Source organism: Camellia sinensis, chromosome 4 (genome assembly GCF_055761805.1).
Source record: "Camellia sinensis isolate YWXY chromosome 4, ASM5576180v1, whole genome shotgun sequence".
NCBI classification, from domain to species: Eukaryota; Viridiplantae; Streptophyta; class Magnoliopsida; order Ericales; family Theaceae; genus Camellia; species Camellia sinensis.
In genome coordinates this window covers 217,449,641-217,474,063 of record NC_138964.1, presented here as the reverse complement: position 1 = coordinate 217,474,063, position 24,423 = coordinate 217,449,641, and the positions used below count along the sequence as shown (strand labels likewise).

The window sequence follows — 24,423 nt, the reverse complement described above, 5'->3', positions numbered from 1 at the left end:
CCAAAACGACGTCGTTTTGGGCAATCGAGCCACTCGAGCCAAATAAAATTCGAGCTACAAAACGGGACTGAATTAAAAATTGACACATATTTCATGACATTATTATATGTATAATTATGAATACTTTTTAAGAGTCAAATATTTTCCTTTTTGATTTATAAGTTCCCTCATTCTAGTTTTGTCATCAATACATATTTATTGATTCTTCGTACAAGATAAGAATATCATATAAGATTTATATTTTAGAGGGACGAGGATGGAGTGTGAAGTGGTACCCTGCTATAATTTTTGTATATATATATTGATCTAAGTATGAAGTAAAAATTTAATTTTATGATCTTATCACATTATCATTGATGTATCATATTATCAGCTAATATAATACTTGAGATGATAAACTTTATAATTTAAATATAAATGCTAATTAAATAATTATCACATATGTATAATGGAATATAATATATTTATTAGATGATAATACCATCTGTCAATGATAGCATGATATCACCGTAACTACTAGCCAATTGACGAATTATTTGAAGGAAAAAAGAAATTTAATTAAGAACCACATTTTGATGGTGCAATTAAATAGGTTATGTAAGCATATAGGTTTTTTTTTTTTTTTTTTTTTTAAGATGGGATGTAGGCACATAGTTCAACTAGTTATATTCCAATGAAATCTATGATGTAGTAGATTTGAGTTCGCCCAAACATGGCAAGATCAGGGATATTATTCATTTTTCTTTTCTTTTCTTTTTTTTTTTTTACTGTTACTTGTGCATGTATGATTTCATTTTATTGTAATTTTCTTAAACATTGCATATATATGGACAACAAATGAGTCGCCCATATGCAAGTAATGTCATGTCTTTTCGTCTTTCTTTCACTAGATTGGAGAAAATTTTACACTCGTGCGAATATCTGTAAAACAGAACTATTACAAAAGGTGAAAATGTTTTTTAAAAGGCACAATCAAGCGACATCATTTAGGACTAAAAGAAACAAAAACAAAAACAAAATAAAGGGTACCAAAAAAAACAAAAAAACTTTTGCAATGCTATTTTCACCTTCTTCATCCTCTACTGGCTACCGGCGGACTACTGGCATTTTTTTTTTTTTTTTTTTTTTTGGCGAGACTTCACTTCACACATGACACATCCAATTGAAATACATCGGTATCATATTGATTTGATTAACAACTTTATATTACAATAAATAATCAAAACCTACAAATATAAACAAGGTTGATACTTTAGCCTAATCGGGTAGTCTAGAGACCAGCTCAACCTAACCTGAACCCATACCCACATCCAATTTTGTGCATATTGCCCCATTTAGGTATTACCCAAAAAATAAGTAAATTGAGAGGGGAGATTTGCGCCGGACAGTACGGCCGAGCTACGGTAACGCGGGTGGGGCAAACCTCACGGTGCCGAGCTATCTTCTCAATTGGCGCAGCCCTCCGGCCTGTCGTACACGGCCGAGGTATGTTGGCCGACCAGGCATGGTCTAAAGCCTAGCCGAGCTGTGACTACTAGACGTTCGGCGATGGGTGCGCGTTAGCACAGCACAACCGAGCAAATGACAATCCGGAATGAGTCTAGGCTGAGAAGAGGACCAGCACGCTTCACCTTCAGTTAACCCGAAGAGTTTGGACCAGGAGGGTGGTCGGCGTGCGCCCGACCGGATAGCTCGGAAGCTCGGTCATGTTCTCTGTGGTTGTGATTTTCTCCAAGGAATAGGTCGGTTTTGGTATGCCGGTCAGGTGTGCCACTTGGGCCAATGGCGTGAGGGAGAAGAAATATGCTCCAGGCACGCGTTGTACCGTTTGGCAGTTTTGCATGTATTGGATGGAGGATTTGGCCTTTACACGCGTAAGGTGGTGGGAGGCGAGCACTGCCACCTGTCCAGGGAAGGACAGCAGAGGTAGTGCGCGCACAATTTTGAGGCTGCATGGCCAGCCTAGAAAAAGGAAGGGAAGATGAACGTTAGAAGTAAGCAACTTGCGCCATCTGAAACGCACTCTCTCTCTCTCTAACAGCCTTCTTCTTTCTCAAGTGATCAGACTTGATCGTCGGAGGGCCTATCCGGCACACCACCGCCGGGCAGCTCACCGTTCTTTGTGTTGCCAGGTTAGACGCCGTCACGTGAAGCTTGGAGTCCAAGGAGTACGGAAAGCAGAGGATATTTTCTCCCCCGTACAATTGGCGCCGTCTGTGGGAAGCTCTTTGATACTCAAACCTTGTTTTTCAAGCTTCTTCGACCATCTCCATGGCCAACAACGACGAAACTCCACTGTCCGTCGTCGATGGCGTCACACCAGAGTCTGTCCGACGGAGAGAAGGCCCTCCGAATGTTCCAGCCATGGCGGGCCTAGAAACTTCTTCGCGAGGTGCGCGAGACAAACGCGGAAGGAGCACTGATCGCTCGAAGAGTCCAGAGGGCCGTCGGCGGCGGGAGGAGTCCCGTGCGCAGCGCCTGGGGCACAAACTCAAAGACCAAGATGCCCTCATTCGCAAGATGGCGGCGAAGATGGAGATGCTGAAACGTCAGATTAAGGGGAAGGGTGTTGCTAGAGAGGGCAACCTCAGTGAGCGCACCCCGTCCCCCCGTTCTAGCAGTCGCAGCCAGGAGAAGACTCACTCTCTCGCCATCACCAGGAACTATGGAGTTGGAGATTCCGACCAAAGAGAGGGCAGATCCCTTGCTCGAGACAGCACATACCGCCCCTCACGCCCGTCGCCGACGTCGCGATACTCTTTCTCCACCCGTTCCAGAGACCTGAGGGATGTATTGGAAGAGAGGGCGCGCCGTCGAGAGGCTCAGAGAGTGCCGGCGTTGCAGAGATTGAGCGCCCCAGTTCATTGTAGCGAAGAAGTGGCGATGCTAGTGCCCAGAGTGATGGCCCATGCGCCAGTGGACAAAGAGCTGGCGAGACTTACAACCACGCCTTTGTCTCCGGAAATCGAGAGTACACCACTCCCTGCCGGATTCCACTAGCCTAAGTTCACCTTGTACGACAGCAAGACAGATCCGTACATGCACGTGAGTCATTACCGGCAAGTAATGGCTGGCCACCGACGCAATGATGCCTTGATGTGCCTCATATTCCCAGCAAGCTTGGGAAAACTGGGCTTGAAGTGGTTCGAAAGGCTTCCGGAGGGGAGTATCGAGGGGTGGCAGCAACTAGCGGAAGCCTTCGTCACCAGATTCAAAACCAACACTCGAACGCCGAAGGAGGTCGATCATCTTCTGGGCGTCAAGATGGAGTTAGGAGGATCATTGAAGGCATACAACGCGAAGTACTGGGAAACTTACAACGAGATCCTCGACTGCCCTACCAATCTGGGTATCACTCAGTACAAACGGTGTCTCCCTGTCGGACATAGGTTACGAGATTCGCTCACGATGCACCAACCCACAACCATGGAGTCCTTGATGCAACGAATCAATGAGCACATTCGTGTGGAGGATGATGCTGCCTCCGCGACCGAGAAGGCTAATCCGGTCGCGACGGACAGAAGGGTGGCAGGGAAAGTTCACTCGGTCGGGCAGGAGGATAACCGCCCAAGCGACCGGTCAAAAGATCAACGTCGTGGCCCAAACCGCGATGACAGAAACAAAGGCCGCAGAAACGACCGAGTTGACGCTCCCCGTGATGCAGCGGAGGATGCCAAGAGAAAATTGAAGGCGCGGACTGGAATCACCACGGTCTTTAAAATCCCTATCTACCGCATTTTGAGCGAGAGGTGAGCCTTTTGTCCGCTGGCCGGCCAAGTTGGGAAGTGCACAGAGAGGCTTCAATTCAAAATATCGCTGCACCTTCCATGAAGAACAGGGGCACCGAATAGAGGACTGCTTGCCGCTCAAACAACATCTGGAGGAGCTAGTGGCGGCGGGCATCTTGACCAATACATAGATGGGGATATGAAAGCCGCCCCGCAGGGACAAACCCAACCAAACGGCCTAGCCGCCCTGGACGCGATGCCGCAAGGTGTAATCAACGTCATCCATGGCATCATTGAACCAGCAAGGGTCTACGAGCTTAAAGGGATGATTAAGAAAGCCGAGCACATGAGGGAAGTGCTCTCCGTCCAGCCCGCTGTGAAAAAGGGAAAGACCGAGGAGAAAGACATCCTTGCTTTCTCAAGCAAGGATTTGGAAAGGATCCAGATGCCCCACAATGATGCCCTAGTAGTAACTCTTCGCATCAAAGACTTTGACATCAAGAGAATCTTGATCGACCAGGGGAGTTCGGTCGAAATTATGTATTATGATGCGTTCAAACAAATGAAGTTGGAGGACAAGGACTTGGCCCCTGCGACGTCCCCTTTGGTTGGCTTCAACTCTCAGGCAGAATGGCCGATCGGAAAGATCATTTTGCCGGTCGAAGCGGGTTTGGTCGTAAAGCAAGTGGAATTCTGAGTGCTCAAGGTTCCATCCACTTACAACTTAATTTTGGGCAGGGGCTGGTTACACGCCATGCAAGCAGTTGCGTCAACCTTCTATCAAGTTATGCGCTTTTCTAGTGCCCACCGGGCAGATCGAAGAGGTTTAAGGAGACCAGGTGATGGCAAAACAATGCTTCGTTGCGGTAAATGGCAGCCGAACAGCCAAAGGGTTTGTCCAAATGATTGAGGGACCCGAGGGAAAGGAGGTCCTTGAAGACGTAGGAAGAAAGGCCGAGGAAAAATCGATCGAGGATTTGGTGGAAATGCGCATCGACGAGAACGACCCAACTAAGTTCTTCCTCTTGGGATTATCTTTGTCTAGCGCCAAGCGGTTAGATTATGTCAACTTCTTGGTCTCCAATTTGGAGGCTTTTGCGTGGACGCCTTATGACATGCCTGGCGTCGACCCTAGCTTTATTTGCCACCAATTGAATGTCCTCCCTAATGCGCGGCTGGTCATTCAGAGGACTTGCCGCTTGGCTCTGCACCATGCCGAGGTAGTGGCAAAGGAGGTCAAAAATTTGTTGGAAGCAGGAGCGATAGAAGAAGTGCAATACCCTTGATAGATATCCAACACGGTGGTGGTCCCGAAAAAGAATGGCAAATGGCGAGTCTGCGTTGACTACAAGACGGTCAACCGTGCATGTCCAAAGGATAGCTTTCCCCTCCCTCGAATTGACCAGCTGGTGGACTTGACCGCTAGCCATCAGAGGTTTAGCTTCCTGGATGCGTATCGCGGCTACCACTAGATAGCCATGTATAAACCGGACCGAGAGATCACGTCGTTCACTACTCCTAGAGGCCTGTATTGTTATAAAGTCACGCCGTTCGGACTGAAGAACGCCAGGGCAACTTTTCAGAGGATGGTGACAAAGATGTTCGCTCCTCTTTTGGGCCGAACAATGGAGGCCTACATCGATGATATGGTGGTAAAGAGTAAAGAAAAGTCTCAACACCTCGCCGACCTAGCAGAAATGTTTGCCATACTTAAGCACCACAAACTTCGTTTGAATGCCTCCAAGTGCGCCTTCGGAGTCGGCACCGGGAAGTTTCTGGGTTTTCTGGTCACAAACCGAGGGATTGAAGCCGACCCATCACAGATCAAGGCTATACAAGAGCTGGAGCGCCCAAACTCCATAAAGGACGTGCAACATCTTGCCGAGATGGCAGCCGCGCTGAATAGATTTATCAGTCGGTCTTCAGATCGTTGCAGGCCCTTCTTTAAAACTTTGAAGGCCAAGTTCTTCTGGGATGACGAATGTGACCGTGCATTGGCAGACTTAAAAATACACCTTTCCTCAGCCCTTATCTTACTCACACCTCGACCGGGCGAAGAGTTGTATCTCTACTTGGCAGTCTCTCAACATGCTGTGAGTGCCATCCTAGTCCGCGCTGAAGGCATCCAGCACTTGCCCATCTTCTATGTAAGCAAGACTATGCTCCCGGCCGAGACGAGATATCTTCCACTGGAAAAATTAGCGCTGGCCCTGATGATGGAATCAAGAAAGCTGGCGCACTATTTTCATGCCCATACAATAGTTGTGTTAACCGAGTTTTCACTTAAGGTGCTTTTTGAAAAGACAGACTTCACCGGGAGAATTTTGAAATGGGCCGTGGAATTGAGGCAGTATGATATCAAGTTCCGCCCGCGCACCGCAATCAAGGCTCAAGCTTTTGCAGACTTTGTGACGGAATTTGCTCCTGGAACGCATCCAGTTTGCTCGGCTGATTTGGCTGGTGCGGATTTAACGTAGCCCATGGTTCTGGCAATAGAGACAAGTGTTGGCTCACAAGTGGGAGAAGGGCGAAGAGCGACCGAACTAGAGGAGCCGGGTGACTTCTTGGAAGACGGACTCAACCAAGGCAAGGAAAGAGACCAGAATGAACCGATCAGAGACTTGGAATTGAGGAGCTCCCAGAACCCCGCTGATTGCTGGAAGCTGTTTATTGGCGAGATATAGAAGCTTTTCGTCGATGGGGCATCCAACAGACATGGGGCCGGGCTGGGTATCGTACTGACTTCACCGGATGGGCTGATTATCGAGCAGGCAATTACGTTCGGCTTCCCAACATCCAACAACGAAGCGGAGTATGAAGCCCTCCTTGCCGGACTAAGAAGCGTATTGAGAATGAAGGCGTCAGCCCTTATGGTATTTAGCGATTCCAAGCTAGTGGTCAATCAGGTCTTAGGGAAGTATGAGGCAAGGGACGAAAGAATGGCCAAGTATCAGGCGCTGGTACGCGCAGAGATCAAGAAGTTCGCCGCAATAAGGATGGAACAAATCAATCGCGAAGAAAACAACGCGGCTGATGAATTGGCCGGACTTACTTCTACTCAGACAGCTTTTCCTAACCCCTTGATGATAGAATTTTTACCTCAGCCAAGCATTGAGGAACCAGAAGTGACCGAGGTACTCTGTACAGACTTGGGTCCTTCCTGGATGGACCCCATCATCGTCTTCCTAAAAGATAGAGTCCTACCAGAAGACAAGAAGACGGCTAACAAGATTCGAGCCAAGTCAGAGCGGTTTTGGCTCTCCCCATCCAGAGCCTTGTATAAGAAGTCTTTTACCGGGCCGTATCTGAAGTGTGTCCACCCCGCCAAGATGAAAGCCTTCCTCTATGAGATCCATGAAGGCATCTGTGGCAGCCATACTAGGGACAGGTCTTTGGCTTACCGAGCAATTTTCCAAGGTTATTGGTGGCCGTGCATGTAAGCAGACACGCAGAAATACGTTCGCCGATATGAAAAGTGTCAGAAATTTACTCACCAGATCCACCAGCCAGCGAGAGAATTGCTCCTCCTTACAAGTCTTTGGTCGTTCGCACTTTGGGATTGGATATAGTGGGGCCACTCCCAGCAGCCCTGGGCAATCGCAAATTCTTCATCGCCGCCACTGACTACTTAACAAAGTGGGTTGAGGCCGAGCCATTGGCGACCATAAAGGAAAAGGATGTGAAGAAGTTTGTCTGGCAAAATGTTATCACTCGCTTCGGTATACCCAAGGCCCTCATCTCGAATAACGGCACTCAATTCGATGGGAAACTCTTTCGCGGATTTTGCGAAGAGTTGAAGATCGAGTTCTACAATTCAACGCCGGCCTATCCTCAGTCAAATGGTCAAGCAGAGGCCTCAAACAGGACCATCTTGGACGGGCTGAAGAAGCGGCTTGAGAAGGCCAAGGGGAAGTGGACCGAAGAACTCCCTAATGTACTCTGGGCGTACTGTACTACGCTAAGGCGTTCGACCGGAGAAACACCGTTCGCTTTGGCCTATGGCATGGAGGCCGTCATCCCGCTGGAAATTGGCATGCCAACCATCCAGTCTGAGAGTTTCCAGCCAGATCTGAACAACGAAGCTGTCGCATTGGAGCTAGACCTTGCCAAGGAAAAGAGGGAGCGGGCACTGATCCATATAGCGGCTTATCAACAGGAACTCTCCAAGAAATACAACAAGGCGGTGCACCCCAGGTTATTCAAGATCGGGGACTGGGTCTTAAGAAATGTGCTGGGCAACACGGTGGTCCCTGGCGAAGGAAAGCTCAGTGCAAATTGGGAAAGACCATACAAGGTGACTGGCCTCGCTGGCAAATGGGCGTATCATCTGGAAGATTTAGATGGCAAAGTTGTCCCCAGACCATGGAATGCAGCCAACCTTAAGATCTTTTACTTTTGAAATATAATCACTTTTGTTGCTTAGCTTTCTAGACCTTTAGCCTTCTGGCGTTCAATGTAAGGATAACACTACTCTTTGTAATGAAAAATGTCTCTACTTTTTGTTTATACTATGTGATTTGCAAGGATATTGGGCCTCTGAGGATGCCAGGGGCAGGGAGACCAACCTGAAAGGGACCGAACTGATCTCCTCTCACCAGTATAGAAACAGACCACACAAACAATTGGTGTATTGTCCAGTGAAACAATTGGTGTATTGTCCAATTTGCATAAGGCCCGAGCTGATTTTTGCTCGCCCAATTGGGATGTTGGCGTCATGACCAACTTAAATGAAATATTGGTGTTCTGACCAATCCAAAGGCCGAGCTGATTTTGCTCGGCCAAATCGAAATGTTGGTGTTTTGTCCACCTGAAAAGAGCCGAGCTGACTTTGCTCGGCCCAACAAAATGTTGGTGTCTTGTCCAACTTACAAGAGCCAAGCTGACTTTGCTCCGACAAATGAAATGTTGGCGTTTTACGCAACACAAACAGGTCGAGCTGATTTTGCTCGGCCACATGGACATATTGGTGTTCCGCCAATCTAAGAAGGCCGAGATGATTTTCGCTCAGCGAAAGGGCCATGATGCTTGGCGTTTTATCAAACTGAGAGGGGCCGAGGTGATTTTTGCTCGGCCAAAATGAAATATTGGATGTTTTTCCTAACCTATAAAGGCCGAGACGGTTTAGCTCGGTCACATCGAAATGGTAGCCTGTTGTCGCATTTCCAAGGACCGAACTGATTTTTGCTCGCCCAACTCTAAATGTTCATGATTTGCCCAACTTATGGCCGAGCTGATTTTACTCGGCCGTACGAAAATGTCTGGGTTTGTTTGCAACATCCAGGAGCCGGGCTACCAGTTGCGATTTGTGAACATTTAAGTTGAGGGAAGTCTAATTTTAGCTTGGCATATTGCGCGGCATAGCCGACCTACCAGTTGTAATCCCAGAACATTCGAATAAAGAAATAGTGAACTTTGCAACCGAACAGAAATAGAAGATCAACGAGCAAAAGGCTCAAATTCTCATTGATTAAGGAAATTACATTACAAAGGTGGGGCCTAGCCCGGTTACATTCAAAAAAGAAAGAAAAGAAACAAAAACAAAGCAAAGAAAATATACATCAATCTAGCTCGAGGTCAACCGTCTGCTCGGCGACCTCAACCGTTTGCTCGGGCAACCCATCCGCGGCCTCGTTGTCAGCGCCTTCCACTACGACAACCTCCCGATCAGCCACTTGACCTTCGACATCTTGAGATGCTTCGGGAGAAGTTTGCTCGGTTTGTTGCGCGGCGGCGGCTTTTTCCTCGGCCGTTTTCTTTGCCTCTTCGATGAGCCGATTTTGAGCGGTATTAGCATACGCCTGCATGTAGACCGGGATATAGCCTGCAGGGGGATTCAGGAACATATCAGCGTCTTGACCAAGGCCAACTTTTTCCACGGCAGCTTTCCAACCGCATTAGAAAAAGATGTCCTTGGTAGCCTGAACTTGCCGCTCATAGGTCTTCTCGCCCTGCACGTATCCCCGGTCCTCGGCATCATTAACCGCCTTGTCTTTCTCTTCCTTGTGGGCATTGCGCAGTTTGCGCAGCTCGGCGAGGTACCGAGCCTTCGTCGTCTTCACGGCCCGTTGTTTGTCTGCTTCAGCCCGGTCCAACTTCTGGCTTAGCGTATCGCGCTCGGCCTCAGTCGCCTCTTGCGCAGCCTTCAACTTGGCTATTTCGACCGTTTTGGCCTTGCTTTCAGCAATGGCATCCCGCAGGCTCTACCGCACTGTGACCATCCGATCGTGTGCTAAATAGTTCTTTTGCGCGGCCTGAAAACAAATGAAAGATTGTAAGAATTTAGAAAATCGAGCAAAAATCGGGCAATAACTTGACGAAATGAGTGGAGAACTTACCAAAACGATCGATTTAGCCGCCGAGCGAAGCACCTTCAGGTCGGACAGCTCGTCGTGCTTCTTCATATCGGCGGGAAAGATCAGCCCCTTGGTCATGTTGAAACCGAGGGAGTAATCCTTGTCCGCGTAAACAGAATCCGCCGCAGAGACAGCCCGGCCTTTGTACTTGAATTCGGGCGACCAAATCGGGGGGGCATTTGGGCTCTTGGATGGCCCGCCGATTGGTTGTTCGGTCTGGTCCCCCAGGTCGGTCGAAGCCTGCTCAGTGGAGTCTTCGTCCACCAGATGTTGTCCGGCCAGATCTTTCCTCGGCCGCTTCTTCGACCGGCCAGATGCTTGTTCGCTGGCAAGAGCCAGCACAGCCCCCTCCTCTTGTGCAACCGGAGTGGAGGAAGTCCCCCCAGATGCCTCTGGTGACTGGGAGTCGCTGGGCTCACCAGTAATCATCAATTTGATTGCCCGGATTTTGGCCATTTCTTGCTCGGCAGTAAGAGGAACAAGTTTGATCGGTGGAAGATTTGGATCTGGTTTTGGGGAGGGCGCACAAAGAAAGTCGGTCACCCTGTTTTTGCGCGGCGCTGTGTAATGGTAGGTCGGTTCAAAGCCGAGCAGCTTCGGTGATTCCCTTTCCTCGGTCGGATGACGCAGCAGAACTCTGATGGCCTCTTGATTAGCTCGGGAGTAGTTCTCGGCCAAGAGCTTGTAATCTGCAAAAAAGAGGACAAGTGTTAGATCGGCAAGAAAAAAATCAATGCAAAAAGAAAGTAACGCGGTTTGCCGAGCTACTCACCAGCGCTGCCAAAATCTTTCCTAATGTACCAGCCAAGTATGGGTGCCTCGGTGTCCTCATAACAACCGGACACCCACAAGAAGTCATCGTCGTTTGTTTCCTTATTAGGGTTACCCTCAATGAATTTTGCTCGGCCCTTCTTGACCTTCAGGTACCAGCAAAACCCACCCTTATTTTTGCTAAGGCTATATTGATGTAATATCTCAGCGAGACCGAGCCTCCGATTTAGCTCGGCCACGCCGTTTATTATCTTGTACGTGTTGTTTGAGACTTGGGTCGGACAAAGCCTTGTCTGCCTCAAAAATTCGCAGATCAAGGGTTGGACCGGGAAGCGAAGCCCTCCTTCCACGATGGATACGACCGTGAATGGGCACCGATCTAGGTCACCCCATGGGGTATCTCCCTTCTTGGCCAGCTCTAAATGGACATCGTCTGGAATGTTGTACTCTCTACGAAACTCGGCTAGTGCACCGGGCGAGCTCACCATGAACCGGTACTTCCCTATCTATCTCGGTTCACTTATTTGGTGGTTTAATTTGTATCTCGGTGGAAAATTCTGGTGTATTTGCTCAGACTTAGAGCTCCACCAGTGGTAATACTGAAGGGGCCTGGTCGGTCCTAGTTTGTTCTGCATTGTTAAAAGATAAGCCCAAGGGTTAGCACGGCATAAATTGCACGGCTCCTATTGGAACTCCTAGCTCGGTCGAAATCCCCCGTTATATGTGGCTGGTCTAGCCCCTATCTCGGCTCGACTATCCGGCCGATTTGGCCTTCCTAGTTCGGTTCTGACTCCCTATATCCAGCACGGTCGCGGCCTCAACGAGAAGTCACAAACTAGTTTTTGCTCGGCTGAAGTTTTATTTATCGATCTAAGTTGCCTACTTAGCTCGGTTCTACCTAGATTCAAATTGTTCATCCCAAGTGCAGAGTTTGTGCTTTGAGGCTTAGGGAATCAAGGGGCACGAAAACCCCAAATGCTCCCCCAATTCCAGTTTTTTCTAGGGTGTATCATTATTAGTCTAAAAGGGAGGGGGACTGTTGTGATTCCAACATCCCCAAGCAGGAACACGAAGAACACAGTTGAAAAACTTGAAGAGTAAAGACTGAAAGTACGAAATATGGATAAAGGGACTTACCAATGTCAGATGCCTAGCAAAGTCGACCCCACAAGCTTGTTTGCAGCTTCAGAAGGAACAGAAATGGACGTTGGGGAGCGAAGGGGAGCAACGACAGTAATGGTGGAAGTTTGGAGTGTTGAGGGCTAGGGTTTTGGCTTGAAGGAGGAGATGAATAGTGTGGGTGCAAATGACCCTTCGTTTGTGCATAAAAAGGAGGGAAAACCAAACGGTTGCGCCGTTTGAATTTCGCGCCTGAAAAGACAGCTTTGGGGCTGCACGGGGCCAAAGGGATGAAGCCACGTGGCATCAAAAGGACAGCTGTCAGTACAGTTGTACGACCCTTGATAGGACTACGGGCAGGATACGAAGACCGACCAAATGGAATAGCTCGGTAATTGCTTCAACCCCAATCACGCTCAGCATGGTACTGGCGCGACTAAGGGACTGTTAGCTTAGTCATGGTGGTAACCCCAATCACAATTAGCTCGGATGAGATTAAGGGACAATTGAGAGGGGAGATTTGCGCCGGATAGTACGACCGAGCTACGGTAACGGGGGTGGGGCAAACCTCACGGTGCCGAGCTATCTTCTCAATTGGCGCGGCCCTCCGGCCTGTCGTACACGGCCAAGGTAGGTTGGCCGACCAGGCATGGTCTAAAGCCTGGCCGAGCTGTGACTGCTAGACGTTCAGCGATGGGCGCGCGTTAGCACAGCATAACCGAGCAAATGACAATCCGAAATGAGTCTACACTTTCAGTTAACCCGAAGAGTTTGGACCAGGAGGGTGGTCGGTGTGCGCCCGACTGGATAGCTCGGAAGCTCGGTCATGTTCTCTGTGGTTGTGATTTTCTCCAAGGAATAGGCCGATTTTGGTATGCCGGTCAGGTGCACCACTTAGGCCAATGGCGTGAGGGCGAAGAAATATGCTCCAGGCATGCGTTAGTACCGTTTGGCAGTTTTGCATGTACTGGATAGAGGATTTGGCCTTTACACGCGTAAGGTGGTGGGAGGCGAGCATTGCCACCTGTCCAGGAAAGGACAGCAGAGGTAGTGCGCGCACAATCTTGAGGCTGCATGGCTAGCCTAGAAAAAGAAAGGGAAGATGAACGTTAGAGATAAGCAACTTGCGCCATCTGAAACGCACTCTCTCTCTCTCTAACAGCCTTCTTCTTCCTTAAGTGATCTGACTTGATCGTCGGAGGGCCTATCCGACACACCACCGCCGGGTAGCTCACCGTTCTCTATGTTGCCAGGTTAGACGCCGTCACGTGAAGCTTGGAGTCCAAGGAGTACGAAAAGCAGAGGATATTTTCCCCCCCGTACATAAATAAATAAATAATTATAGTTAAATTTCGCTTGACCATATTGCTACTCATCTTGTAGTCACTTAATTAGTCTTAGAAAGCAATTCTTCTCACAAGAGCCACAACAAAGCAAAAATTCCGATGGCCAAAGACAAAATGTTGCATAAGCAGTGCAAATATACTGTTTTAAATAAGCTCTGGTTCCAGCCTACTAAGCCTCCTCTACCTCTTGGTTCCTCTGCAACTCACATTCAAGTCTAATAGCAGACACGAGCTCAGGCGAAATAACTGGCCGAATCTCACCCTCTCTGCCTGCTGATGTTTTCCACACATCTTTTGTATTCTTCACAACAGTTTGGCCAGGTTTCTCCCCTGCTCCCCAACCCCTATAAAGTATGATTTTGCTAGGTTCCTGTGAGACTAGCACTCCATCTGTGGCTTGCTGTGGGCAAAACAAAAGGAAAAGACACGATTTCAGCTACATTGCCTAGAGCTAAACGCTCCATTTGTTTCAGCAACAAACATTTTCCGCATTATCTAGTATTTGGTGGTCAGCAAAAAACAAGCTTATTTGGGCTAAAAATATTTCACTTTTGAAAGGTAAAAAACATTTTCCGAACTAAAATCTAACCAATGCTACCAGCTCTGCCGCCGCTGCCACTTCTCACCATCACCTCCACCTCCACCTCCACCACCACCAGTCATACAACTATTAGCATATTAATTTCAAGGTCGTAACCAATTATGTTAGAAAATGTTTTCCGCTGAAACATATGGAGCATAAATGAAAGCAATAAAGAGGCATTTCTATGTGCAAACCTCAAGCTTGAAAACCACCTCCTGGACTGAAGTCCCTTTGGCTCTGCCTTTGACATTCACTATAGCAAGGGGGTACTTCTGAAAGTGTGTCTTAATTGTTTTTGCAACTCCAGTGACGATATTGCTCCTCCCTGAGAAATAAAAGCAGTAAAAGAAATGCCAAAGTGTGATCATTTTCCATTCGGTGGTGCTACATGCACTAATTAGTATACTAACTAATGTACTAACACTAATTATGATATTATTATTGACCACACTCATTAATTACATTACAAATACTAAAAACCTCTTAAATTATGACACATCATCAATTGATACATTAGTTAGTATACTAATTAGTGCATATAGCATTATTCTTTTCCATTATCTGGTAATTATGTTTCGTTAGGTTGCTAAAAGAGTCAAAGTCGGATGAAAAGTTGCAGGAAACATTTTAAATCTTATGCTTTGTTCTGTGTGTAATTAAATTCAGTATTAACAGAGTTTAGACAAGTTTTTGAATTTCATAACTAATTCACATTCAACAGATCCAAACAACAGAAAAAGATAAGACCTCAGTTTACTTCCTTTCTTCGTTAACTTTAAGCTAAAATAAAAAAAATAAAAAAATAGAACTTAAAGATCAGCAGATTTCAATTAGGCTGAATCAATCTTAAGTTAATAATTAAAAATAAACTACGGAGAAAATCCAGCAATTATCAGGGGTCTAATAACCTTGAGATTGTGGATTCAAGCCCGAGGGCAGCCACTTTGTGCAACTTATGCAAAGGTTAGGTCTGTACCCAATCTACCCCTCCCAAGCCCCCATCAAAATGGGGACTAAACTGGGTATGGTTTTTTTTTTTTAATTTTTTTTTAAAAAAGAATAAAGAAAATCTAGCAATTCCAGAAAACAAAAGGCTACACTTAACACAGCCGTTTAACCTTGTGAAGTTACTTCAGATAGGAGCCTTACTCTAAGCCATCCCAACAGATGTAAATTACAACAAACAATGAAAATAATAAAAACAAAAGCAACAAGAAGCAAAACTTTGGAATGGCTAGAAGGTGCAAAAACATTACCTACAGCAAGCACAGGGCGCTTTTTCATCCGGAGGGCCTGCTTTCGCAAAAAAAGTCTCTCTCTGTTGGAAAGCCGTACAGCTCTAAAAGGCACCCTACTAGAGACATTCTCTATAGTGCTGTGAACTGATGGCTCTGGTCCACTTTTTGGTGATTCAACAAATGGAATCACGGCTTTGTCACGAACATGAGGTTCAACATTAACAACTGGTAAAGAGCTTGTTTGATCTTGTGACTAAAATCAACACAGCATATATCAGTTCAACAATAATTACAAGTACAAAAAATTGAAAAACAATAAAACTAATAAAAAAATATTATTAAATAATACCATAGAATCATCAGGACAAGTTGCAGATTCGACATCTCCACCTTGACCATTGATGCCCATAATGACATTGGATTCTTTACATACCGCATCAGCTAAAGGTTCTGATTCAGTTATTTTAAACTCATCCTTGTCCTCCTTGGAAAATATCAAAATGTCCCGCTGACTGGTTTCTGGACTGCTGCTTAAAGCATCAATATCATCATTTGGGTCAAAGGAACTTGAATTGGCTCCACATCTGTCTCTAGCCTTCAATGATATGAAATGCATAAGTCCATTGAAAAGAAAGCCGTAGACAAGTTACAAAATGTAGTTAATGAACAATTAATTAATTGACTAAAATAATGGAGGACCACATACGAAAAGGGTATATTTCAATGCCCCAACATGATTTCAGCACATGATACCTACGGAACTTCTTTTTTTTTTTCTTTTAAATGTTATGAGCTTTGCTTCAGTAAAGTTACATATTTTGTTATAAACAAGTTGCCCGACACTTTTTATAAATTTTGTTTTATCATATCAGATCTTTTATTATGACTTGAACAATGTCTTGCAATACCCACACTTCTAAGTAAAGGTGAATATCAGTGAAACATTGAAAAAGGTTCATGTAAATGTGTGCCTCCATTGGATGAGGCTTACTCTCTATAATTTCTTGCAGCTGAGGTGTTGGATTTTAGTTTTACGGCCTAAAAATCAGCACCAAAACCTATAATAACGTTGAGAACAATATAATGGTCTGGCCTACTGCAATTGCTACTACAAGCACTAGAAAAACAACAATTGTATATCTGGGAACTGCATGTGGATAGTATGCTCCTCACCTCTACATTCACTTCAGTACAATTAGGAGTTACTGAAGTAGAGCAGTCATTAGTGAAAAGGTCTGTGTCAGATCTTGTATATTCAGCTAATCGTTTTTTCTCCGCCTCCTGCTCTTTCACCTGGAACATGACAGAACTACATAACTTAGCCCAAAATTACTAAGATATCACTTGGGTGAGGGTTATGATAAACAGAGCATGATGTAACTCACCAACTGAAAGTTTGATTCTTTATCTGACTGCATGTTGTTTGTCTCCTTTCCTTTGGACTAATTCAAGAAAAAATATGTAATTTACTTTGAAAATAGATTCATAAATTAACTGGCTAATTATGGAATACAATTAGTGAAGACATAATAACTCACCAGCTGAAGCTTCAATTCATCTATATTTCTGCCAAGCTTCAAAACATGAAGTTTCAAGGACTGCATTGTATAAGGAAGAGAATGGATAAGGCAGAGAAGTAGATACCACTTTGGGTTAAAACTTAAAATTTAACAAAAATTCAAAAAATAAGATCAGAAAGGTAAATTCAACATTTTGTCACACAGTTAAACAAGGTACATGCATTAGAAAATCAGTTACTGGCCAACGCAACTGAATGACTCAACTTAATATCAACCCACTGCAGACCTTGCAAGCAAGCAATGAACTCAACCAAACAACCCTAATAACCACTTCATTGTATTTTCACTTGTCATTTGAGCCTGCCTTTTCACAAATTAAAGAAATGAATAGACAACTTGATTTCAATTATCAATTTTAAATTGTAATCCCTTCCACTTTTTGGGGAGTTTTTTTTGGCACTGGTTGTTGGTGGGTGGGTGGGTGGGGGGATACATGGTTCATCATGTGCTGAAATACAAAAAGAGAGATGCCAATTTTACCTCACGCCGCTGCGCCTCTATAGAGCGTTTCATTGCCTCTCTTTTGTTTAGGAGTGTTTGAGGCCTCAAGCAGTCAGGTCGTTGGTAGTTCTTCCCACGATACACTATAATGGCATAGCCCTTGCTAACTCTCTCCACAGCCACCAATATTCCATTGCTTTCTGCCTCTAATGCCCGTGCTATTCCATGAACAGCTTCAATGCTTCTCCCACCACATATTACCTTAACAAGTTCTCTATACTTCCAGTGGAGATGCATGTTTTCAACTGTTCCATCAAAAACCCCCCGTCTACCTGAGCATGGAAATAAATAATGATTCAAGACCACTTCTGTAAGCCAGAGCTAAATGTATTGAAAGCTTCTTAGAATCTTTTCATTCGAGGGAAGAAGAAAAGAGTCGTTAGACAACAAACTCACCCAACAGGAGGAACGGCTTCATTTTCAAACCGACCTTCCTCAACATATATCTTTCTTCTTCGGTTATACCCTCTTTATCTATTTCAGCTTCTTGGGGGGTCTCTTCCTTGTCCAGCTCTGCTAGAAGCTTCTCTGCTTTGGCTTTCTTCTCTAATGCCTGTTCTGGGAAACATGCCATTCAGAATTCAATTAAGACTTGAACAAGAAGGTTGCTAACATTAACATCTTCATGAATGCATACCATTTGCAACTTTGTGCTAGTTTTCTTAACAGCTGCTTCAGTGGATCTTAGATTCCTTTGTTCTGAGACAAGTTTCCTTTTCTGATCGCTTATCCCATCACATTCATCTTGACACTCCTGAATAGTCATAACTGATGAACTAAAATCTGTCCTGTGTTTCTCCATAGGTATTCCACATTTTCTCCGCTCTTCTATTGCTGAAGAAACTGCAGCAGGCAGGAAATCCTTTCCTCTATATAAGACAATAATTTCCTTATCCCGTGAAAGAAGAGTTCCTCCAGTCAGCCACTGCAATAGTTTATTTCTAATAAATAAATGTCTCTGAAGAATTATAGAGAAAATGAGTAACAACAAAAGGTGTGTGTTGCCAATACCTTAAAAGGCTTTTCCTACCAGAAAGTTGACATGTTATTGTCATACAAAATATATAGCATAAATTAATATTGGGAGAGCCAAATAGGTCACTTGCACCATAAATAATTCAGCGTGGTATGAAATAAAAGTGAATTTATAATTATTAACCTTTAACTCTCCAGCCATCAGTTCACTGTTAGTGTTCTGGACTCCTCTCTTAACTGCAATTTTTGCAATTTCACATTTTTCCCAGAGCTTGACAATGGAAGCAGCCAATCCTTGAAGTTTTCTGTTTCTGCCTGATTAAAAGATAAATGCAAGTAAAATATGAACGACAAGGAGAAAAATAACATCCATGAAATGGGAAGTCACTCACCTAACACAAAATGGCATGGTAAAGGCCGACCAAGTCTCTTTAATATTGTCATTTCATCATTTGTTAGTTTAGGCTTCACCCCGTACGGAAGAAGGCGGAAAGGTTTCCTGTATCCAGGAACAATTGCTGCTAGAAGATCAGCATCAACAGGTAGAGGATCATATCCCCACCAATCAGTGAATCGTGGACCTAGTCCATCCAGTAGACTGTCAGCTTCTTCTACAAGTTGTGCCTCACCAGGCAGTTGAAATCGTACCCTATTTGGAGAACCAACACCTTGTATCAAGGGTGGTTGAGCCATTTTGTTGGAAGAATGTCGTCCTGCGGAATTTAAGTAATCTGTGCCAGATGAGCAGCTTTCCTCTCTAACATGTACTCCAGAATCCATGCTTGAACTCCGTGAAGTACCGGCAGAAGTGTCATTTGTTGAATTATTATCAGACAAGAAGTAAGGATACTTATAATTAGCCCCTCTGTAAAGTATTATATTACTCCCAGACCTCCAAATAACTAAACCTCCAGTTTTCTTCTGAGAATGTCAAAACAAAGATTCAAGTTAAACAATACGCTTTGGGTTCAAAAAGGCAAAGCTCATGCCAAAACCTTCTACTCTGATAATTTCATACAAGATGATAAGCATTCTATATCAAGTAATATATACACATTGAGCTAGCAAATGCAGCCTGGAAATTTTTTACAGTATAATATATATATATATATAAATCTTAACTGTCATGAAATTGGATTTTCCTGTCCACATAATGTCAAGAAATAGAGGCTGAACAGTGATGGCATGTCACAAAAAAGTGGTGTATTTTTCTTGATAGGTATGAAATTAACGGTCCATTCGAACTTTGATAAAGTTCTAAAAGAAGGTTTGGTATTTTTTTATCAAATTTTTATACATCCTCTTTTATTTTCTTTTTCTTTTCAACAAAATTATTTTCTTTTTCTTTTCAACAAAATTCATGCAATTTGCTGCTTTAGTTTTGTTAAATCTTTTATTATAACTTCATATTATTTCCCCTCGCTTCTCTCATTTCTTTCTCCACCTCTTTCTAACCTTCTTTCTTTTCTTTTTTTAGGTGTGTGTGTATCTTAGTGTAATTCCGTCCTATTTTTTAAGGAGGCATGTGATATTATTTTAAATTATTGGCATCATCATGTTCTGAAACTAAAACAGAAAATCAAATTAATAATAAAAAAAACTGAAATGAACCCCAAAATAAAAGAAAGAGAAAATTGATCGGTCAACTAGAGCATAACTCTTAACATATATAACTTTGGCATCACGTCAATCTTTAGCCGTCCAACCACCAAATGAAAATCATGTTTTATTGGGTAATGATAGACCTTGCCAAATTTTGCAGACCAAGAAGAACATTGTATTGTATTCCAAATGAAAATCATGTTTTATCGGGTAATGATAGATCTTGCCAAATTTTGCAGAAGAAGAAGATTGTATTGTATCCCAAATTCCAGCTGACATAACAAGCGGAACATTGTATTGTATGTATGAATCATAATGTACTATGAATTGTATCTCAAAGTATTTATTCAAAAAAAAAAATGTAATGTATCTCAAAAATACAGAATTATGATAAGCTAAAGGAATAAAACTCTAACCTCCAATAATCCATGAGTCCTCTTCATGTTCAACCTACAAATATCCTCACACACAATCTTCACGAGCTCCGAATTCCTCCACCTTTCATGAATCCCATTCACAATCCCCTCCGTAATCCCGGCCTTCCCAACCTTCAACTTCTTCTTCAACCCAATCCCAATTGTCCTCAGCCTCCTCAGCTCCCCCTTATTCATCGTCAATTCCGCCACCGTCGGCGCATCCCTTGCCTCCCCCTTCTTCATCTCCTTCTCCTTCACCTTCTCCATTATAACCTTTCTTCTGAATCCATGAAACCTCTGTATAGCAGTCCCCAACCCGGGCTCTGGAACCGGATTCTCCGGCGAGCTCCAACTCGTATCAATTGTGTGCCCGACCCGGTACTTGGGCAGGCGATTGGGCAGAGGAATGAAAATCTCGCCAGGCAAGTCATTGCTGGAATGGGAATTTAGGGTTTGTTTTGAGTCTTGTTCTTCTTCTACGTAGCCAAGGCTGCGGAGCTTGTCGGCGATTCTTTTGATGGCGGATTGAGGGAGAGTTCGGGTGGCGGCGGAGGAGGCGGAGGCGTAGGGGCGGAGGAGGGAGGAATTGGGGGGAATTCTAGGGTTTCGGAAGAGAAGGGTTTTGGGGAAAGGGAAGGGGGTGAAGAAGGGGTTTGGGAGGGAATTGAAGGGAAGAGAGGTTTGGTGGTGGTTGGATAGAGGAAGCAACATTTGGTGAGGAATCTCAGTTCTTCTAATGAATCATTTTGGAGGGCTGTCTCTCTCTCATGCAAGCTTCATCTTCATCGTCGTCCTCGAGGGAGGATACAATGGCTCAGTTGAGGATGGAGTTTGGACTAGGGAGTTCACAGTCACTACTGTGGTGGGGTTTGGTGTAGCTGTTAAAACAGATTATAGTTAACAGATTATGGATTATGACTTTAATCAGAAGCGGTTAATCTGTTTGGTATAGCTGTTGGATTATAGATTTAAGTTGCTGAGTAGTGTTTGTTAAATAAGCTGTGAAGTAGCTTTTTCAATTAATTTTTATTTTTTATTATTCACTATTTGTCTATATTTTTCATAAAAAATAATAATAATATTTAATAGTCCATTTGAGTCTTTTTCTATTTTTAAAAAAATAAAAAATAAAAAAATCTAAGAGTATAACCGTGAATTAATATGTCCACAGCAGAAGCTGATAATCAGAAGCAAGGGGTGAGCAGCTTCTCAGAATCAGCTTTTTTGACTTAAAATAAGTTGTTAGAATCAGAAGCTGTTTGAAATAAGTTTAACCAAACAATCCAAAATAATTTTTTAAAAGCCAAAAATCATAAATTGGCTTAAAAAAACTGCACCAAACACTCCTGTGAATGTTGGTTTGTTAACGATTAGTTTACCATTATCCGCACCCTTCTTCCAATTTTATTTTTTATTTTATTTTGAAAAAGCTTAGAAAACAAAAAAGCGAATGCAGTCCAATTTTGTACATAAAGCCTCCTCAATATAAATAAAATAAAATAAATAAAAGACATGGCCTAACAACCATGAAACGACGTCGTTCCTAAGACATCAGATAATTTCAATCCATAGGTATGTTTTCTAAGTTATTTTATATTTTCTCTTTTTATTTTTTTTTATTTCTACTTACATACATAAATCTATATATGTATTTTTATTTAGATATGTATAAACTCATGAATGTATAGCAATTACTTCCAATTACTGATTTTTTTGAGTTTTAGTTTTTGTGGGTTTCAATTATTTTGTACTGTTTTTCTGTTGATGTGCTTATTTTTCAATTACAATAACTTTCATTTGTTGTGGCTGAGATGTATTCATAGTGTGTTATTTAGGTTTTGAAAGAGAACACCAAAAAAGAAAAAAAAAGAAAGAAAAGAGTTTTGCTTATTAACTGCCTTTTGTGATTGTTATTGTGCCCTGGAGCGAAATAAAAAAAGAAATTTTGAAAAGAAAAAAATATATATATTAAATTCTAGAACCCAAAACTGCCTAGATTCTGTTACCACTGTTTTTTACATCTTCAACACTTGGTCCCCTGGTGAAGATTTGGACTTTTTGCAGCGAGAATGGTTTCGACTGATAATGGAGGAAATGATGAGGGAATTGAGAAATGTAATGGTTCTACTAGTGTCAATACTCAGATTCCTATTCATATTTCTATGTCTCGAAAGGGATTTATCACCGATGAAAACCCTCAACATAGGCTTGATGCTAATTTAGCTGCTCAGCCCCAATGAACACGATTTCTCAAATTCCAGCTTATTGCTTCGAGGAGAGATCAGATGTCCCGGGCTGTGCGTTCGTCAAGTGGTCATGTTATTCGAGAGCAACTCAATAAGGTCTTTTCCCGGAAAATGAATTGGGGCTGTATTTGTAAAATGGGCAAAGAATGGATTAAGGACCCTATGAACATGGCCCTTTTTGTTCGGATTGTTGGTGTTGGTGTATCTGGTGCACTTCTGTTCCTTGTCATGACCGGAATGTTGAACAGTGCCCTGCGGAAAAAGAGCGAAAAGAGATGCTTGGTTTGAAGTTTATTGTCAAATCCTCAATGCATTATTTACTCTAATGTGTCTTTATCAACACCCGAAGCGTATCTACCACCTCGTACTTCTGTTAAGATGGAGACCTGATGACATTTCCAAACTTAGAATGATTTACTGCAAGAATGGGACTTATAAGCCTCATGTATGGGCACACATGATGGTTGTTGTTGCTCTATTACATATTAACTGCTTTGCGCAATATGCCTTGTGTAGTCTTAACTTAGGATACAAGAGATCAGTACGACCAGCTATAGGAGTTGGGATATGTATCTCCGTTGCAATTGCTGCACCTGCAATCGCTGGTGTTTACTGCATTGTTAGCCCACTCGGGAAGGATTATCATTCTGAAACGGATGAGGAATCACAAGCTCATATTACCACTGCTGAAGTATGCCAGCCAAGCCAGTTAAGATCCAAATCATTAGTGAAGAGATTTTCATTTGCTTCAAGAGATGAGAGGATTGTCGAGAGCACCAGACCCATGTAGAGTGGTGGGGTGCTTGATTTTTGGGATGATATTTCTTTAGCATATCTCTCACTATTTTGTAGTTTTTGTGTTTTTGGGTGGAATATGGAGAGACTTGAGTTCGGAAACATGTATGTTCATATTGCAACTTTTCTTCTGTTTTGCATGGCCCCTTTCTGGATTTTCAATTTGGCTGCCGTTAATATCAATAATGAGAGCGTCAGGGAGGCATTGGGGGTTACGGGGATCTTTCTTTGTGTGTTTGGTTTACTTTATGGTGGATTTTGGAGGATTCAGATGAGAAAGAGATTCAACACCATATAATTTCTGTTACGGTAAAGCAGATGTTGCTGATTTTACACTCTGGCTTTTCTGCTGTTGGTGTTCTCTTGCTGATGAAGTGCGGACTGCGAATTCATATGATATTGTAGAACAAAAATTTTGCACAAAGCAAGTGGATGGATGTGGCCAATTGCAAATTTCACCTTTGCCTCGTGAAGATGGAGATTCAGAGTATAGGTCTGGCCCAAGTTCTCCACTTGGCAACATCTCTGCTCCATCACAGATTACAAAAGCTAACTCTACAATTCCAGATGGGCATCTTCCTTTGGAGGAGGAGGAATCTCATACAGGAGGTATGGATGAAACTATTGCATCACCTGCGCCTTCACTTATACAGAGAGAAGCCAATTAGGTTAAACCCATTCAATAATGGCATTGTGATTTGTATTATTAAGTGTTGCAGACTAGTTCAAATGATTTATAAGTATTTTTAGTGTATCCAATCGCATTTTACGTGTAAATTCTTTTTCTTTCTTAGGTCTCTTGAAGACAATTTTTTGGATACATCTGAGCATTATTATAGTTTCGTAGTTACCTCCATATTTGAACAAATACTCTATATGCAGCAAGTATTGCAGAAGGAATATGTCTAAATGGTGCTAGCCTGCTAGGTGTTCCAAACTGAATAAAAAAACCACAGTTGTGCCTATTGTTTTCTCAAAACAAAGATGTTCTGAATTTTTTGAGGTGGCAAAATGTAATCTCGACTTGCCGTGCATTCTGCTTGGGGTCTTTGTCAAGCTTCCCATCTTCGGTAATTTTCACAAGGTTGTGGAACTCCAATATGAGATATTGGTGTGAATCTTTTGGAACTCCAGAGGCTTCATTTTTTCACCCGTGTCCCGACGGGATAA

The 24,423-nt window shown here is 43.6% G+C and overlaps 3 protein-coding genes and 1 pseudogene across 7 annotated transcripts; 3 read left to right on the top strand and 1 right to left on the bottom strand.

Annotated features, from left to right (window-relative positions):
* Positions 1 to 3,264: 3,264 nt before the first annotated feature.
* LOC145824450 (uncharacterized) lies at positions 3,265 to 4,558 on the top strand. Its single transcript, XM_082924114.1, has 3 exons — positions 3,265 to 3,749; positions 3,834 to 4,252; positions 4,467 to 4,558. The coding sequence occupies exons 1-3, from the start codon at positions 3,265 to 3,267 to the stop codon at positions 4,556 to 4,558; spliced, it is 996 nt and encodes a 331-aa protein (XP_082780240.1).
* Positions 4,559 to 5,374: 816 nt separating this feature from the next.
* LOC114309534 (uncharacterized) lies at positions 5,375 to 6,205 on the top strand. The gene has a single exon (XM_082924113.1). The coding sequence runs from the start codon at positions 5,375 to 5,377 to the stop codon at positions 6,203 to 6,205; it is 831 nt and encodes a 276-aa protein (XP_082780239.1).
* A 2,952-nt stretch (positions 6,206 to 9,157) lies between these two features.
* On the bottom strand, positions 9,158 to 21,084 carry CFM2 (CRM family member 2). 4 transcript variants are annotated; one of them, XR_014328430.1, is made up of 14 exons: positions 20,213 to 21,074; positions 18,587 to 19,115; positions 18,379 to 18,509; positions 17,857 to 18,144; positions 17,616 to 17,772; positions 17,199 to 17,491; positions 16,677 to 16,736; positions 16,524 to 16,580; positions 16,312 to 16,431; positions 15,488 to 15,733; positions 15,157 to 15,391; positions 14,095 to 14,225; positions 10,064 to 10,770; positions 9,158 to 9,979 (listed from the first exon to the last, which is right to left on the bottom strand). XR_014328430.1 is itself a non-coding variant. In XM_082867589.1 (13 exons), the coding sequence occupies exons 1-13, from the start codon at positions 20,921 to 20,923 to the stop codon at positions 10,621 to 10,623; spliced, it is 3,108 nt and encodes a 1,035-aa protein (XP_082723715.1). In that variant the 5' UTR covers positions 20,924 to 21,074; the 3' UTR covers positions 9,158 to 10,620. The 4 variants fall into 4 exon arrangements, 3 of the variants coding, with proteins under 3 accessions (XP_082723715.1, XP_028093045.2, XP_082723714.1); XM_082867589.1 differs by having other exon boundaries at positions 9,158 to 10,770; XM_028237244.2 differs by lacking the exons at positions 9,158 to 9,979; positions 10,064 to 10,770 and adding an exon at positions 13,311 to 13,717 and having other exon boundaries at positions 20,213 to 21,084.
* Positions 21,085 to 22,458: 1,374 nt separating this feature from the next.
* LOC114293216 (uncharacterized) lies at positions 22,459 to 24,208 on the top strand (annotated as a pseudogene). Its single transcript, XR_014365968.1, has one exon. The product of XR_014365968.1 is annotated as an uncharacterized LOC114293216 (transcript).
* Positions 24,209 to 24,423: the final 215 nt, after the last annotated feature.